Below are 14,711 nucleotides of genomic sequence, written 5' to 3'. Positions count from 1 at the left end.
TGAATTCTTGTAAACTTCCTCTTTTCTAGACAAGGAAGACGGGGCTTGACGCACTTGCTGGCTGGACTGTAAATAGCTCTATGACCCTGGGGAAGCCTTATCACCTTTCTCAGCCTCAGTCAGGGTGATGGCACCCAGTTCTCTGCTCCAAGCCAAAGCATTTAATTCATAGGCTAGAGGCAGAGAAAGGGCAGAAAGGAAGGTGGCCAGTGACTCTGTGGGCTTGCTGTGCCTCTGTCTGCCTCTAATTCATACGGCAAGAAAGAGAAGGTGAAATGTGGACAACTCCTGTTCGAACTGCAGCTGAATGAGAGTATTCATCCGAAAGAAAGGCAATCAGCATATCAAAGAGATATCTGCACCCCCACGTTTACTGCAGCACCATTCCCAATAGCCAAGATACAGAATCAACCCAAGTGTCCATCAATGAATGAATGGATAAAGAAACTGTGGTAGATGAATGCAATGGAATATTATTCAGCCATAAAAAGGAACGAAATCCTATCATGTGTAGCAACGTGGATGGAACTGGAGGTTATGTTAAGCAAAAAAACACGAGGCACAGAAAGACAAATATCACATGTTCTTACTTAATATATAGGATCTCAACAGGTAGTTTTCATGGAGGTAGAGAGTGGACTGGTACTTACCAGGAGCTAGAGAGGGAAGGAGGTAGAAGGAGGATGCAAAGACGTTGGTTAATGGCACAAAAATATAGTTAGATGGAATACATTCTTGTATTGGCTGGTACAGGAGAGAAATTACAGTTAAGAATTTATGTGTATTTCAAAATAGCTATTAAAGAAGAACTGTAATGCTCCCCAAAGATAAATGTTTGAAAGTGATGAAATTTCACCATTACGCAGACTTGATCGGTACACAATGGATACATCTATCAATATATCATACGTACTCCTAAAATATGTACAATACATCTTTTAAAAAATAAATTAAAAACAGGGCGGGGCACAGTGGCTCAAGCCTGTAATCCCTGCACTTTGGGAAGTCTAGGTGGGCAGATGTGTTGCGCTCAGGAGTGCACGACCAGCCTGGGCAACACAGTGAGACCACACCTCTACAAAAAAATACAAAAAATTAGCTAGGTGGCCGGGTGCTGGGGCTCACGCCTGTAATCCCAGCACTTTGGGAGGCTGAGGCAGGCAGATCACAAGGTCAGGAGATCGAGACCACCCTGGCCAACATGGTGAAACCCCATCTCTACTAAAATACCAAAAAAAAAAAAAAAAAAAAAAAAATTAGCCAGGCATGGTGGCACATGCCTGTAATTTCAGCTACTCATGCCTGTAGTTCCAGCTACTCAGGAGGCTGAGGTGGGAGGATCACTTGAGCCAGGGACGTGGAGGCTACAGTCAACCATGATGGTGCCACTGCAGTCTAGCTGTGGTGACAATGTGAGACCCTGTCTCAAAAAACTAAAATAAAAATAGAAATTTTAAATTAAAACTTTAAAAAATATAAAAATTGCAGCTGGATTAGAAAGGCCTCCAAGTCAATAACCAGGGAGATGTTGAAGGGGCACCCAGTCTGCCTTCAAAGATTGCCCTGCCTTCTTAAAGCATGCCCACCAACGTGACACCCCTTATCTGGCCCATGCTGGCACCTGGATGGTGTTGGGTCAAGTGCCTCAGCAAATTCCAGCCGGTGCTGTTTGCTCTGGCTGTGCCCCCTCCTTCTGGCTCTCCAAGGCTACTGCATCCTAAATTCTCAGAGAGAACCCTGGACCTTCTGGAGACTGCAGACTACGCTTTAACAAAAGAGACACTGGGGGGGTGATGAGAATGGTGAAGATCATGAGGATGCCGATGATGTAACAGCTCACATTTACACAGCACACATTACACGGTATGAAGCTGTTCCCAGAGTTGCGTAACTTAACCCATCCCATCCTCCCCACAACCTTAGGAAGCAGGTACTATTATTAGCTCCATGGTATAGATGGGGTAAACTGAGGTACAAACTGGTTATGTTACTTGCCCAAGTCACATGTCTGGGATCTGAAACCAGGCCACCTGGCTCCAGAACCTGGGTTCTCAGTCGCTGTTAGGGATAAGCCACATTGTCCAATGACCTTGTTCCAGACCCATCCCGACCCCCACCCCTTCCTGCAGGAAGATATTCCATTTGGGTCCAATAAATGCTTCCCCAATGCCTGCTTCATGCCAGGTCCTGCATGAGGCACTGAGGACGGGTGGCAACAGAACAGATAAAACCCGTCTCCTAGTACAATCACACTCTCCCTGCCTCTGCAGGTGCTCAGGCCCATGCAGGTTGTATTAAGATGTTTCTAGGATCCCTGAAAATACCTACCCATCTTCCCCATCTAGGCTGTGAAGCTGGGGAAATAAAACCAAAAAATCAAGACAGCAGGGACAGGTGGGCATGGTGGCTCACACCTGTAATCTGAGCACTGTGGGAGGCCGAGGCGGGCGGATCACTTGAGGTCAGGAGTTTGAGACCAGCCTGGAAATCTATCTCTACTAAAAATACAAAAATTAGCTGGGTGTGGTGGTGGACGCCTGTAATCCCAGCTACTCGGGAGGCAAAGGCTGGAGAATCACTTGAACCAGGAGGTAGAAGTTGCAGTGAGCCGAGGTCACGCCACTGCACTCTAGCCTAGGTGACAGAGACAGAGTGAGACTCTGTCTCAAAAAAAAAAAAAAGAGAGAGAGAGAGAGACAGCAGAGAGGAAAACACAACGCTTTTGGAGTCAAACAGGCCAGGGTTTGAGTCCCAGCTCTGCCACTTGCTAGCTGTGTGACCTCAGGCAAGTCATTCTGCCTCTCTGTGCCTTAGTGTCTCCATCTGTTAAATAAGAGTAATCAGAATATGAGTACTGTGAATTTAATATTTAAGTTTTGGGGTAGGGATATGGTCACCTTACTCTTTCTGCTGCTTCTGCCCATGAGAGAAGGAAACTGACATTTATTGAGCACCTACAGCATGCAGTATCAGACACTAGGGGCTTTCTACGTGGTCCTCATTCGATCCTGAGAAACAAGTCCTCCGCTGCGGCACCTGGGGATGCAGTGTGATTAAACCAAATCTCACTGTCCACTGTCGTCTCTCAGGATGCAGGAATAAAATTTACCCCCAATCGGTAGACAAGGAAACTGAGGCTCAGAGAGGTTCATGTAACGTCACTGAAACCAGACATCTAGGGGATAGAGGAGAGGTTCAAACTCCATCAAGAGCCAATATCTCTTGATGTTGCTGGCATACGGCAGGCACCAACAGCTGCTCCATGAAGACCACAGTGGCAATGAAGCCCCATACGTACATCCATAGAAGGCTCTGGAGAGGATCTGGTACTTCATATTGTCACAGAGAAGTTTCAGGGGAGCCCTGCAGGTGGAGAAAGAGGGAGATGCTTAGAATAAATCTAAATACAGCCCAGATTTTCTGGAGAAGAGCATGGTGCGTTATCTCTAGAGGACAGATTAAAATCAGCCATTCAGGGGAACTGTAGGGAGGGCTGCTGTCACCTCTACCTGCCCAGTATCATTGCCCTTTCTGCTCCCAGCAACCTGAGTTTCCCTTGAGAAATCACACTCTCCACAACTCTCCGCCCGTGTGGTTTGCATGGGGATGACTGGCCACTACAGGACCCAGGCTGGAGTCATAGTGATTGGGGCAGAGATGGTCATGTTACCCAACCTGAGCTAATGAGAATCAGCTGTGGGACTTTTGTTGCAATGACTAGGAATTCCACTTTTCTGCTTGGGTTTCTAAGTCCGTGGGATATAAGGCAGCGGCTGCTGGGAGTGATCTTTGCCAATGCATAGGAAGGGCCTGCCTGAGGCTGGAACCATCACAGAGACACGCAGAGCCAAGAGCTGAGGAAGCAGAGATTCCTGTTTCGACATCTGTATCCAGCCATGCCTGAAGCCGCTGTGCCTCTGGACGTCTCAGTGATGCCAACAAATTTTCTTTTTTACTTGATCCAGTTTGAAGTGGGTTTCCATCACTTGCAAAGAGTTCTGATTTCCAAAGTGACACAGCTGAACCAAGCTGAGCCAAATTGGGATTCAGAGTCTGGCTGATTGTCAAGTAGGTGAGGTCTCAAGGCTTCTCCTCACGTGGGAATTTTGGGGAACTTTTTTGGCTGAAAGAGGTGAGAGGAGTCAGATTCTAGCATTGGTGGAGAAATCCAGGACTGTTGAAGGGAATGCTATACACTGTCCTAAAGGATAGAATGAAAGAATATCTGCGTATTTGTTCTCAGGACATCCCAAGAGACATCCAGAAAAAACAGGTAGACTGGGGCGGGGCAGGAGGAGCATAGCTGAAGTCCTCCAGTTAGGCACATTAAACAGTAAAGAGGGCCAGGCGTGGTGGCTCACGCCTGTAATCCAAGCACTTTGGAGGCCAAGGCGGGCAGATCACCTGAGATCGGGAGTTCAAGACCAGCCTGACCAACATGGTGCAACCCCGTCTTTATAAAAACAAACCAAAACAAAACAGTAAAGAGTCCTCCGTTGTGTAGTCAGGCGCATTAAACAGTAAAGAGTCCCCCTTTGTGCCCTCACATTGGTGAGGCTCAGACTTGCTCAGTTTACATGAGAACAGGGTCACATCAGCAGCTTTCCCACTGCAGACCTGGCTTTGTGCAAGGTAGTGAGCTCTCCATCACTCCATGTGTATAAGCAGATGTTACAACAGGAGAGGGGGCGATGGGTTACAGCAGCATTTCTCACTGGTCCATGGACCATCAGCCCAAGAGTTACTTGGAGCTTCTCCAGTATGTGGATTCCTGGGCCCTGCACATACCTACTCAGCCAGGACTTCTAGGAAATAGTCCATGAACTGATATGTTTTGCCACTTGGCCCAGGTGATTCTGATGTACAATAAGAAAATCTCAGCCAGGCATGGTGGCTTATGCCTGTAATCCCAGCACTTTGGGAGGCTGAGGTGGGCGGATCACAAGGTCAGGAGTTTGTGAAGAGCCCAGCCAATATGGTGGAAACCCCATCTCTACTAAAAAACGCAAAAATTAGCTGGGTGTGGGGGCGCGTGCCTGTAGTCCAAGCTACTCAGGAAGCTGAGACCGGAGAATCACTGGAACCCAGGAGGCGGAGGTTGCAGTGAGCCAAGATCGTGCCACTGCACTCCAGCCTGGGCAAGAGAGCAAGACTCTGTCTCAACAACAAAAGAGAATCTCCAGGCCGGGCGCAGTGGCTCACATCTGCAATCCCAGCACTTTGGGAGGACAAGGCAAGCAGATCACTTGAGGTCAGGAGTTCAAGACCAGCATGGTCAACATGGTGAAACCCCATCTCTACTAAAAATACAAAAATTAGCCAGGCATGGTGGCACATGCCTGAGGCAGGAGAATCACTTAAACCTGGGAGGCAGAGGTTGCAGTAAGCCAAGATCATGCCATTGCACTCCAGCCTGGGCCAACAGAGAGAGACTCTGTTTCCAAAAAATCAGAACCAATACGGGTTCTGATTCAGGAAGTTTGGGATGAGAGACTGAGGATCTGCCCGGGTGCTGATGCTTGTTCACAGACCACACCCTGAGGAACCAGGAGTTGGATGGCTTCAAAAATTTGATGCCGGCCCCCACCCCTTATATCCTATGGCTGATGACTGGACCACCCACTGAGACATAAGCCCAGCAAGGACAAAAGGTGATTCTCTCAGGCCAGGCCAGGTTGTACCAGGGGGAAACAAAACCAGTCTCATGAATTGGCTGTATAGTTCCAAAGAGACAAAAGATCTACAGGCAAATAGGAGATGCGCTTGAGATTTCTCTTTATACAGCAAGATAGTAAGTGTCATTTACTGAATAGTACCACGTGCAGGTGCCACACTGTGGCCACGTTAAACCATGACTTGAGCTAGTCCTTACCACAGGCATATAAAGTAAGAACAGGAATTTCCACTGTGTGGAGGAGCAAGCTGGAAAGTGGTTGTCATTAAATAATATTTCTGGGATTATTCTGCCTTCCAGGTGTATAGTAGGGCTGCACTTACTGTCTCCTTGTTAACGGGACCAATGGAGTGTGACTGGATATGACATGTGCTCCTTTTGGGCAGAGCCTTTTTATTGTGGGTTCAAGCCCCTGCTGAGCTACCTCTCCCTGTCACTGTGACTGGCAACATTCAAGATGGTAGTTGCTCCATCAGCCAGGCCCTTTCTCGTGGAAAAAACAGAGCCACCAGCTGACCCATGATAGAAACAAGGCATGCATGATAAATAAACTTCTGTTGTAAAAAAGCCACTGAGATTTTAGGAGTTTATTTCTGCACCATAACCTTGTTTAACCTGACTAGTACATGTAAGCTCCAACAGCTAGGATTTCACATAGATCTGGCTGACTCCTCTGAATTGAGTGCAGGGTGAGGTATGGGCATCTACAGATCTCTGGTACATGCTTCAGCTCCCTCCACCTGCAGCCCGAGCCCCTCGTACCTCTCGTGGTTGCAGCCATTGGTTGAGCTACCATCAGCCGAGCCACTCTGTGAACAGGATGAACAGGAGGACTTCCGAGGACTGGGTTGCCATAGGGACGGGAGATTGCTCACAGAGACATCCATCAGATCCTGGGGGACTGTGGTGGATAGAAGTGGGGGCAGAAGAATCATCCTGGTTAAACCCAAGTGGGTCACAGAAACATCACCTCAGAGCAAGCAGCGCACCCACCCCAGGCAGCACAGAGATAGGAAAAGACCCTAAAGGTGACAGTAGGAAACAGCAGCCCCAATCATCCTTGAGTCTGCCTGATCCAGTGAAAGCCACCACCAAAATCTGGGGCCCTAGCAGATGGGCAGAGCTGATGATCGCCAAAGAGAGAAGACACAGAGAGGCAACAGCCAAGGGAACAGGCCCAATCCCAGGGCAGAAGGCCAAGCCTCACCATGTTGTCACTTAGTCATGCTCACAGGATGCAGCAGGAGGGAAGGGGAGCCTGCTGGGTGATTCTGGAGGAGACAGGCCTCATGGGTGAGATGGAAGGGAGCCTGACTCAACAGATAAGGCAGGGCATTCAAGGGCAAGAGACCCAGTGAAGCCGACACTTGCGCTGTCCATGGTTCTGAGGTTAAAGGTGCTCCACCAAGCAGGTCTCAAACTTATTAGCGACTCCCTAAAATCACGTGGGAGGCTTGTTAAAAACCAATATGCCTGCCCCACACTCCTGGCCTACTCAACTAATCCTGGAGACAGAGCTCTCAAATCTCTATTTCTAAAGCAATTTTGATGCAGCAGGTACATTCAACAGACTCTGATTTCCTAACTTTTGGACACTGGTGATTCCTGACCAGCCACTCACAGGATACAGCATTCATGGTTTCCTTTATTTATTTTTCTTTCTCAGCTGTGTAGAAGCTGCAGTGCCTACAAAACCACGTAACAAACATACTGGGGACATAAGCACTACAATTTTTATAGTCAATTTCCTGGCCTCTCGGTAGTCCTAGACAGGTGCAAAAGCTTTATTTTCTTGAAAACAGGGATCCATAAAGTCTTTCTGTAAAGGGACAGCTAGTAAATATTTTAGCATTTGCAAGCCATTTGGTCTCGGTCATGAGCACCAGACTCTGCTTTAGTGCAAAAGGAGCCCTAAACAAAATGTAAAAAAGGAAGCACGCAAATGTTGTAATAAAACCTTATTTGTAAATACTGAAATGTTAATGTCCTATCATTTTCAAGTCACAAAATACTACTCTCCTTTTGGCTTTTTAAGATCATTTAAAATTTGAAAAACCATTCTTAGCTCATAGGCTAGTACAGAATGCAGCTGAATGCAGCCCATGCATCTTAGTTTTGTAACCCTGCTGTAGGAAATGAAGAGAGTTGCACACTTTTTCCCCCACGTCATGGTCCCCACAGGACAACCGGCCTGACTCTTCCCTTGGGCCCCAAGGTAAGGGAGAGTTGTGGAATGGGTCCTCTTTCCATCAGAGCACTCAGTAGCTGACGAGGTCAGCCCCTACCCACTGACAGAAGAGGGAGCTGCCTACACCACCATGCGGTTCTTGCAAACACCAAAGAGGCTTCTTACGCTATCCTTCCCCATGTAGTCTCACCCATGAGCTAGGCAAGAAAGTCCAACAAGCCCCTGTAAAATGTTCTAGAAAAATAGCCCCTACAGTTCTTAGCCAATCTCAGGGATGCACTGACCAGTGTAGCCCAAGTATGGCAACCGTGCCTTCCCCCTCCCAGCCTCTCGCACTCACATCCGTGCAGACATCACCAATTGATCCCTCTGCTGCTCAACCTACAACACCGCAAGCTGCCTTCTGCAGGGTGGAGGCTGGACAGCAGGAGGGCATCGATCTCTCTGCCTGCATCTCCCTTCCTGCCTCCATCTCCCTTGGGACCAGGACTCAAATGACAACATGGCAGAGGTGGCTGGCACCAGTCCCTGGGGAAGGGGAGATCCCAGGCATTACTGGGAAGCTGCTCCTTCAGGCTCGGCGTGGGGAGAGTAGCGTCCCATCTGGCTCGCTCCCACTGGCTCCCTCTGGCCACCACCAGCATGGACTGGCCTGCAGGAACCATCATCCAGGCAGGGCCCACAGAGACGGGGGAAGTGCTGCCCAAGAGGCTGGGGGCAACTTGAGACACGAAACGAAAAGAACCAGTCAGGTGGGGGTTCTGCAGTGGGCAGGAAACTGAGACAGGTGGAAGAGCCAATTCTTGGGGGCTCCAACCCTCCCTTTGCCCAGCTCTACACCGCTTCCACATATCCTGTGTTCAATTACAAGAAAAAAAAAAAAAAACGCTGATTTTTATAAATTGCCTACTATGTGCTGAGTGTCAGGCTAGGCAGTTTGCGACCTGAGCAAACCTAAGCAAAGCAATTACTGTCCTTCGCGACCCTGTAGGGATACATCCTCCTTCTTCTATTTTTCAGAAGAAACTGAGGCTCAGAATGATGGCACAACTTAATTGTACAACTTAATCACCCAAAGCCCTGTCAGGTAGTAACAGACATTTCTAGTCTTTTTGACTAAAGTCCCTCTCTTCTTTCCGCTACAAACAGCTGTCCCTACTGAGTACAGTACTATTATTAGCGATCTCGGCTCACCGATCTCCTCCGCCTCCTGGGTTCAGGCAATTCTCCTGCCTCAGCCTCCTGAGTAGCTGGGACTACAGGCACGCACCACCATGCCCAGCTAATTTTTTTGTATTTTTAGTAGAGACGGGGTTTCACTATGTTGACCAGGATGGTCTCGATCTCTTGACCTCGTGATCCACCCACCTCGGCCTCCCAAAGTGCTGGGATTACATATCATTATTCTCTTTTACATAAGATTAGAAAACAGGCATGGAGAGTTTAAGCAACATGCCCAAGACCACCCAGCTAATAAGCAGAAGAGCCCAGTTCCCAACGAGGTACAAACACGGCTCGCTGCAGCCCTGATCTCCCAGACTCAGTCTCCTGAGTGGCTGGGACTACCGGCACACACTGGCATGGCCAGCTAACGTTTTAAAATTTTTGGTAGAGATGGGGTTTCACCATGTTGCCCAAGCTGGTCTCAAATTCCTGGGCTCAAGCCATCCTCCTGCCTCAGCCTCCCAAAGTGCTGGGGTTACATGAGCCACTGTGCCTGGCCTGAGGACCTGAATCTGATCTTACTCTTTCCCCCTCAGCTGGTTTCCCATCGATACTTATCCCTCCCCACCATCTGTGCTCAACCAGGGCAATCTTGTCTATGTCGGGAGACATTTTGGGCTGTCATGCCTTGAGGATTCGTTAGGTGCTACTGTCATCTAGCAGCTGGAGGCCAGGGAACTGCTCAACATCTTACAATACACAAGGCAACCCCCGCACAAGGAATTATTCGGCCTTAAATGTCAACAGTGCTGAGGGTTAAGAAACCCGAAACTAGACCAGCACTATCCAATAGAAACACAATCAAGAGGCCAGGCAGGGGCTCAAGCCTGCAATCCCAGGACTTTGAAAGGCTGAGGCGAGTGAATTGTTGAGCCCGGGAGTTCAAGTCCAGCCTGGGCTACATGGCAAAACCCCATCTCTACAAAAAATCCAAAAAAAAAAAAAAAAAGGTAGCCAGGTGTGGTGGCCTGTGCCTGTGGTTCCAGCTACCCAGGAGGCTGAGGTGGAAGGATCGACTGAGCCCAGGAGGCTGAGGCTGTACTGAGCCATGATCATACCACTGCACTCCAGCCTGGGCAACAGAGCGAGACCCTGCCTCCAAAAAAAAAAAAAAAAAAAAAAAAAAAAAAAAAAAAAAAATTACAACTGAGCCACTTTTTTTTTTTTTTTTTTTGGACAGAGTCTCACTCTGTCACCAGGCTAGAATATAGTGGCATGATCTTGGCTCACTGCAATCTCCCCCTCCTGGATTCAAGTGATTCCCCTGCCTCAGCCTCCAGAGCAGCTGGGATGACAAGCACATGCTACCACGCCTGGCTAATTTTTTGTATTTTAGTAGAGATGGGGGTTTCACCGTGTTGGCCAGAATGATCTCAATCTCCTGACCTCATGATCCACCCGCCACAGCCTCCCAAAGTGCTGGGATAACAGACATGAGCCACTGAGCCCGGTATAATTTAAAAATTTTAGTAGCCACATTGAAAGTTTAAAAGAACAGGTAAAATCAATTCCAACAATATATTTTGTCAAACCTAATCTATCCAAAGTGTTACTATTTTAACATATAATCAATATAAAATCATTAAGCCTTTTTTTTTTTTTAACAAAGTCTCAAAATCATGTGTGTGTTTTACACTTCTGGCACATCTCCATTCACCCTGGCGACATTTCAAGTGCTCAAGAGCCACATGTAGCACATGGCTACCCTGCTAGACAGTACAAAGACAATCTCAGAAGCAGAGGGGTCTGAGAATGCCTTGATCTAATGTAAACTGTCTACATATTTTGGGACTTGTCTGTTCCTCCCCAGAGCACAAGGGGCAGGCAAAGAACCCAGAGGAGACAGGGCAGAAGGGACACTGAGAGGCAGTTTACAAACATCTATAGTCACACCTCCCCCCCACAGGGTGAAATTCTTTTCTAATTATTTAAGGCACGTTATCTGCAAATTTCTTCTATTAAGACGTGAGAGTAAATACTTCCAATTTTGTGGGCCATATGATCTCTGTCACAATGATTCACCTCTGCTGCTGTGGCACGAAAGCAGCCATAGACGATACATAAATGAATGGATGTGGCTGTGTTCCAATAAAACTTTATTTACAACAAGTGAGTGGGCCGAATTTGGCCCATGGAAAGGGGCTTGCTGACTTCTGATTTAGGCACTACTCCAGAAACGACTTCATACCTCTCAAAGATAGAAACTGTAAGATGACTGGTTTTGTTGAGCCTGTGTGGCTCAGGCCCCAGAAAATCAACCAAGAACGTGGTTACCATTTCCACATGCGTTGAAGCTGACCTTGAGGATGAAGGCAGTGAAACCACAATGCCCTCTTCCTGCCAGTCAACATAATATGCATGGAGTGGTGGTTAGAGGTACAGGCTCTAGAGCCAGACCTCCTGCTTTCAAATTCCAGCCATGACAAGAATTGGTTGTGTGATCCTAGACCAGTCGTTTAACCCTTCTGTGGATCAATTTCCTCCTTGCAAAAATGGGGGATGGTGATGACAATGGTACTTGCCTGGGAGGGCTATGGTGGGGACAGAAAGAATTAAGATAGGGGTGGCAGGACAGCAGACAGAAGTGGGTCTGGCACCCAGTGGCACTCAAGACACGAGACCTACTATTGCTCACTGAGCATCTGCCAAGCATCAGGCCCCGTGCCAGGTCACCAGGTGTTTTAGGAATGATCTTGCTGGCTCCTCAGAATATGATGCTGGTGGGGAATGCTGTTACCCCATTCTACAGAGGTGGAAGTGAGGCCTGCAGAGGACAGGTCACTTAACTGCACTGCAGTGGCAGAGCTGAATACAGTGATGCATTCCTTGCTCCAAACCAATGGTTCTCAACCACAGGCAATTCTGTCGCCCTCCAGAGGACACTTGGCAATACCTGGAGTCATATTTGGTTGTCATAACTTAAAGCAAAGTAAGTCTGCTACTCGGCATCTAGTGGGCGCTCAGCATCCCACAATGCACAGGAGCTCCCTCTACAACAAAGAATTATTCCATCCCCAGTGTCAGAAGCCCTAAGGTCCAGATGTCCAGTTCTAGACAAACCAAATTAGTTGGGGGTTTCCTCAAAGGCAGACCAGGATCCAAATGCAAGTTCCCAAGGCAGTCAGTAAGGGAGAGGCAAAGGAGACAAAGGAGGGAAAGGACAGGGGGTAAAGGGTTGGTTGCCACCCAAGGTCCCACGAGGGGTAACGGCACTTAATCTCCCATCGACCCTCTGGGAGGCTGTGCAGAACACGCATGCCAGAGCTTGCCCCACAAAGGGAGAGGGCGCTGGCACGCTGATGCACTAACTCCTATCAGCCATGAGCTAAGGGGCTGCTCCAGGAAGGCGCTGGTTCCCTGACGCTTCCAATATGCCCCATTCCTGGCCAGAAGCGACTCCGGTGGCCAGAGAAAACCCTCAGGCAAAGGGATACTGAGGCAGGGAGCTGCAGCTGGCAGTTGAACAGCACGCACACTATAAGAAATGCTGAGGAGGTGGGGCGCACAGCCAGTGTCTGCTCCACTGGCCCACATCAAGCCACAGGAGGAGGACATGGAGAATCTCCCAGTAAATGAAACAGCCAGCACTCTGCCTAGCTCCTAGGGGGGCTGCACGTTACCCGTGGGAGGAGAAGCTGCGGAGTTTCCTGGGAAGGCAGCTACCTACGGGGATCTGGCCCTCTCTGCTAACTGGCTCTCCAGTGGAGCACTTAATGAATGTTGGTCTTCACAGCGGTGGGAAGCCCAAGCTCTTGGGCAACAGAACAGAAGCTGTTCAGAATCCCAGGGGATTTCACCCTCACACATGGAGCCTGTTTCAGCCTTGGGGCCCGCAACAGCCTCGGTGTCCAGCCGGGATTGTGGGCACCTGGTTCCATGGAGTGGCTGGGAGGCCCTGATCCAGGGCAGGAACAGACATGGCCATGAACACTTCAGGATACTCTGCAGCGCTTAAGGGATTCCAGTCTGCCCCAGGTGGACATCTGCTCTCAAGAGAGCCTGACTGCCTAGCACGTGGCGACTTCAGCAAAGAGGGGCTCAGAGCCATTATCCACGGGATGGGGACATCAGGGCCGCTGCAGGTTAAATAAAATGAAGTGAAGAGAAAGAACCTACCCCTCAATACTGATTTGTTTAACAGACGCCCACACAAGGCTTCATAAACGCCAGGCCCTCCTCTAAGTACTTTCCAAATCTTAATTCACTGAATACTCACCACAGCCCCATAACAATGATGATCTTAGTAGTAGGAACTTTCATTTGCTATGCATCTGTGTCACGACAGTCACCGTGCAACCTGCTTCATGTTCGTCACCGTCTCATGCGCCAGTGCCGAGTGCTCTGCTTCGCCTCTGCTGGCGTAGTTTGGCTGTAACTTACTGAGGGTCTGCTGTGTGCAAGGCCTTACTCCTCACTTACTTTTTATTTTTATTTTTTTTGAGACGGAGTTTCGCTCTTGTTACCCAGGCTGGAGTGCAATGGCGCGATCTCGGCTCACCGCAACCTCCGCCTCCTGGGTTCAGGCAATTCTCCTGCCTCAGCCTCCCGAGTAGCTGGGATTACAGGCACGCGCCACCACGCCCAGCTAATTTTTTGTATTCTTAGTAGAGACGGGGTTTCACCATGTTGACCAGGATGGTCTCGATTTCTTGACCTTGTGATCCGCCCGCCTCAGCCTCCCAAAGTGCTGGGATTACAGGCGTGAGCCACCATGCCCAGCCACTCCTCACTTATTACTACACTGAATATATCTCATCATCTCACTGAATCCATATAACAAGATGAAGTAGGCTGGGCGCGGTGGCTCACGCCTGTAATCCCAGCACTTTGGGAGGCTGAGGCGGGCGGATCACAAGGTCAAGAAATCGAGACCATCCTGGCCAACACGGTGAAACCCCGCTTCTACTAAAAATACAAAAATTAGCTGGGCGTGGTGGCATGCACCTGTAGTCCCAGGTACCCTGGAAGCTGAGGCAGGAGAATCGCTTGAACTCGGGAGGTGGAGGCTGCAGTGAGCTGAGATCACGCATACCACTGTACTCCAGCCTGGTGACAGAGTGAGACTCTGTCTCAAACAACAACAACAACAACAACAACAACAAAGTGAAGTAGAATATTAACAACATTTGAATGTTCTCTATGTGCAAAATGCCTTATCTCATTTTAGAACTGTTTTAATTTGCATTCATTTTGAGATAGGGCCTCATTATGTTGCCCAGGCAGGAGTGAAATGGCACAATCACGGCTTACTGCAGCCTCGACCTCCCCAGGCTCAGGTGATCCTCCCACCTCAGCCTCCCACATAGCTGGGACCATAGATGCATGCCACCACGCCTGGCTAATTTTTGTAGTTTTTGTAGAGACAGGGTTTCACCATGTTGCCCAGGCTGGTCTTTTAACTCCTGGGCTCAGGCAATCTACCCACCTCGGCCTCCCAAGGTGCTGGGATTACAGGTGTGAGCCGACATACCCAGCCACTTTATCTCGTTTAATCCCCAGAATGACTCTATGAAACTGGTGCTATGAACATGCCCGTTTTAAGGATGAGGAAACTGAGACACAGAGGGCTGACGTGACTTGCCCGAGTTCAGCCAGGATTCCACAGCCTATGCCGTTGCCACTACC

The 14,711-nt window shown here is 48.9% G+C and overlaps 1 protein-coding gene across 3 annotated transcripts in view; it reads right to left on the bottom strand.

Annotated features, from left to right (window-relative positions):
• The window catches only part of SGSM1 (small G protein signaling modulator 1), a 92,597-nt gene that overhangs the window by 28,369 nt on the left and 49,517 nt on the right, over nt 1–14,711 (bottom strand). For 2 of the 3 annotated variants that reach the window (XM_039462333.2, XM_074390992.1), the window contains exons 13-14: nt 6,437–6,575; nt 3,299–3,363 (exon numbers count right to left, since the gene is read on the bottom strand). In XM_039462333.2, coding sequence (XP_039318267.1) covers nt 3,299–3,363; nt 6,437–6,575 — 204 coding nt within the window. Of the gene's footprint in view, nt 1–3,298; nt 3,364–6,436; nt 6,576–8,418; nt 8,584–14,711 lie in introns of all 3 variants that reach the window. The other variant, XM_039462332.2, reaches the window with a different exon arrangement.

This window comes from Saimiri boliviensis, chromosome 21 (genome assembly GCF_048565385.1).
Source record: "Saimiri boliviensis isolate mSaiBol1 chromosome 21, mSaiBol1.pri, whole genome shotgun sequence".
Classification (NCBI taxonomy): domain Eukaryota; kingdom Metazoa; phylum Chordata; class Mammalia; order Primates; family Cebidae; genus Saimiri; species Saimiri boliviensis.
Note: the sequence above shows the minus strand (reverse complement) of the source record. Positions and strands in the feature narration are given on the sequence as shown.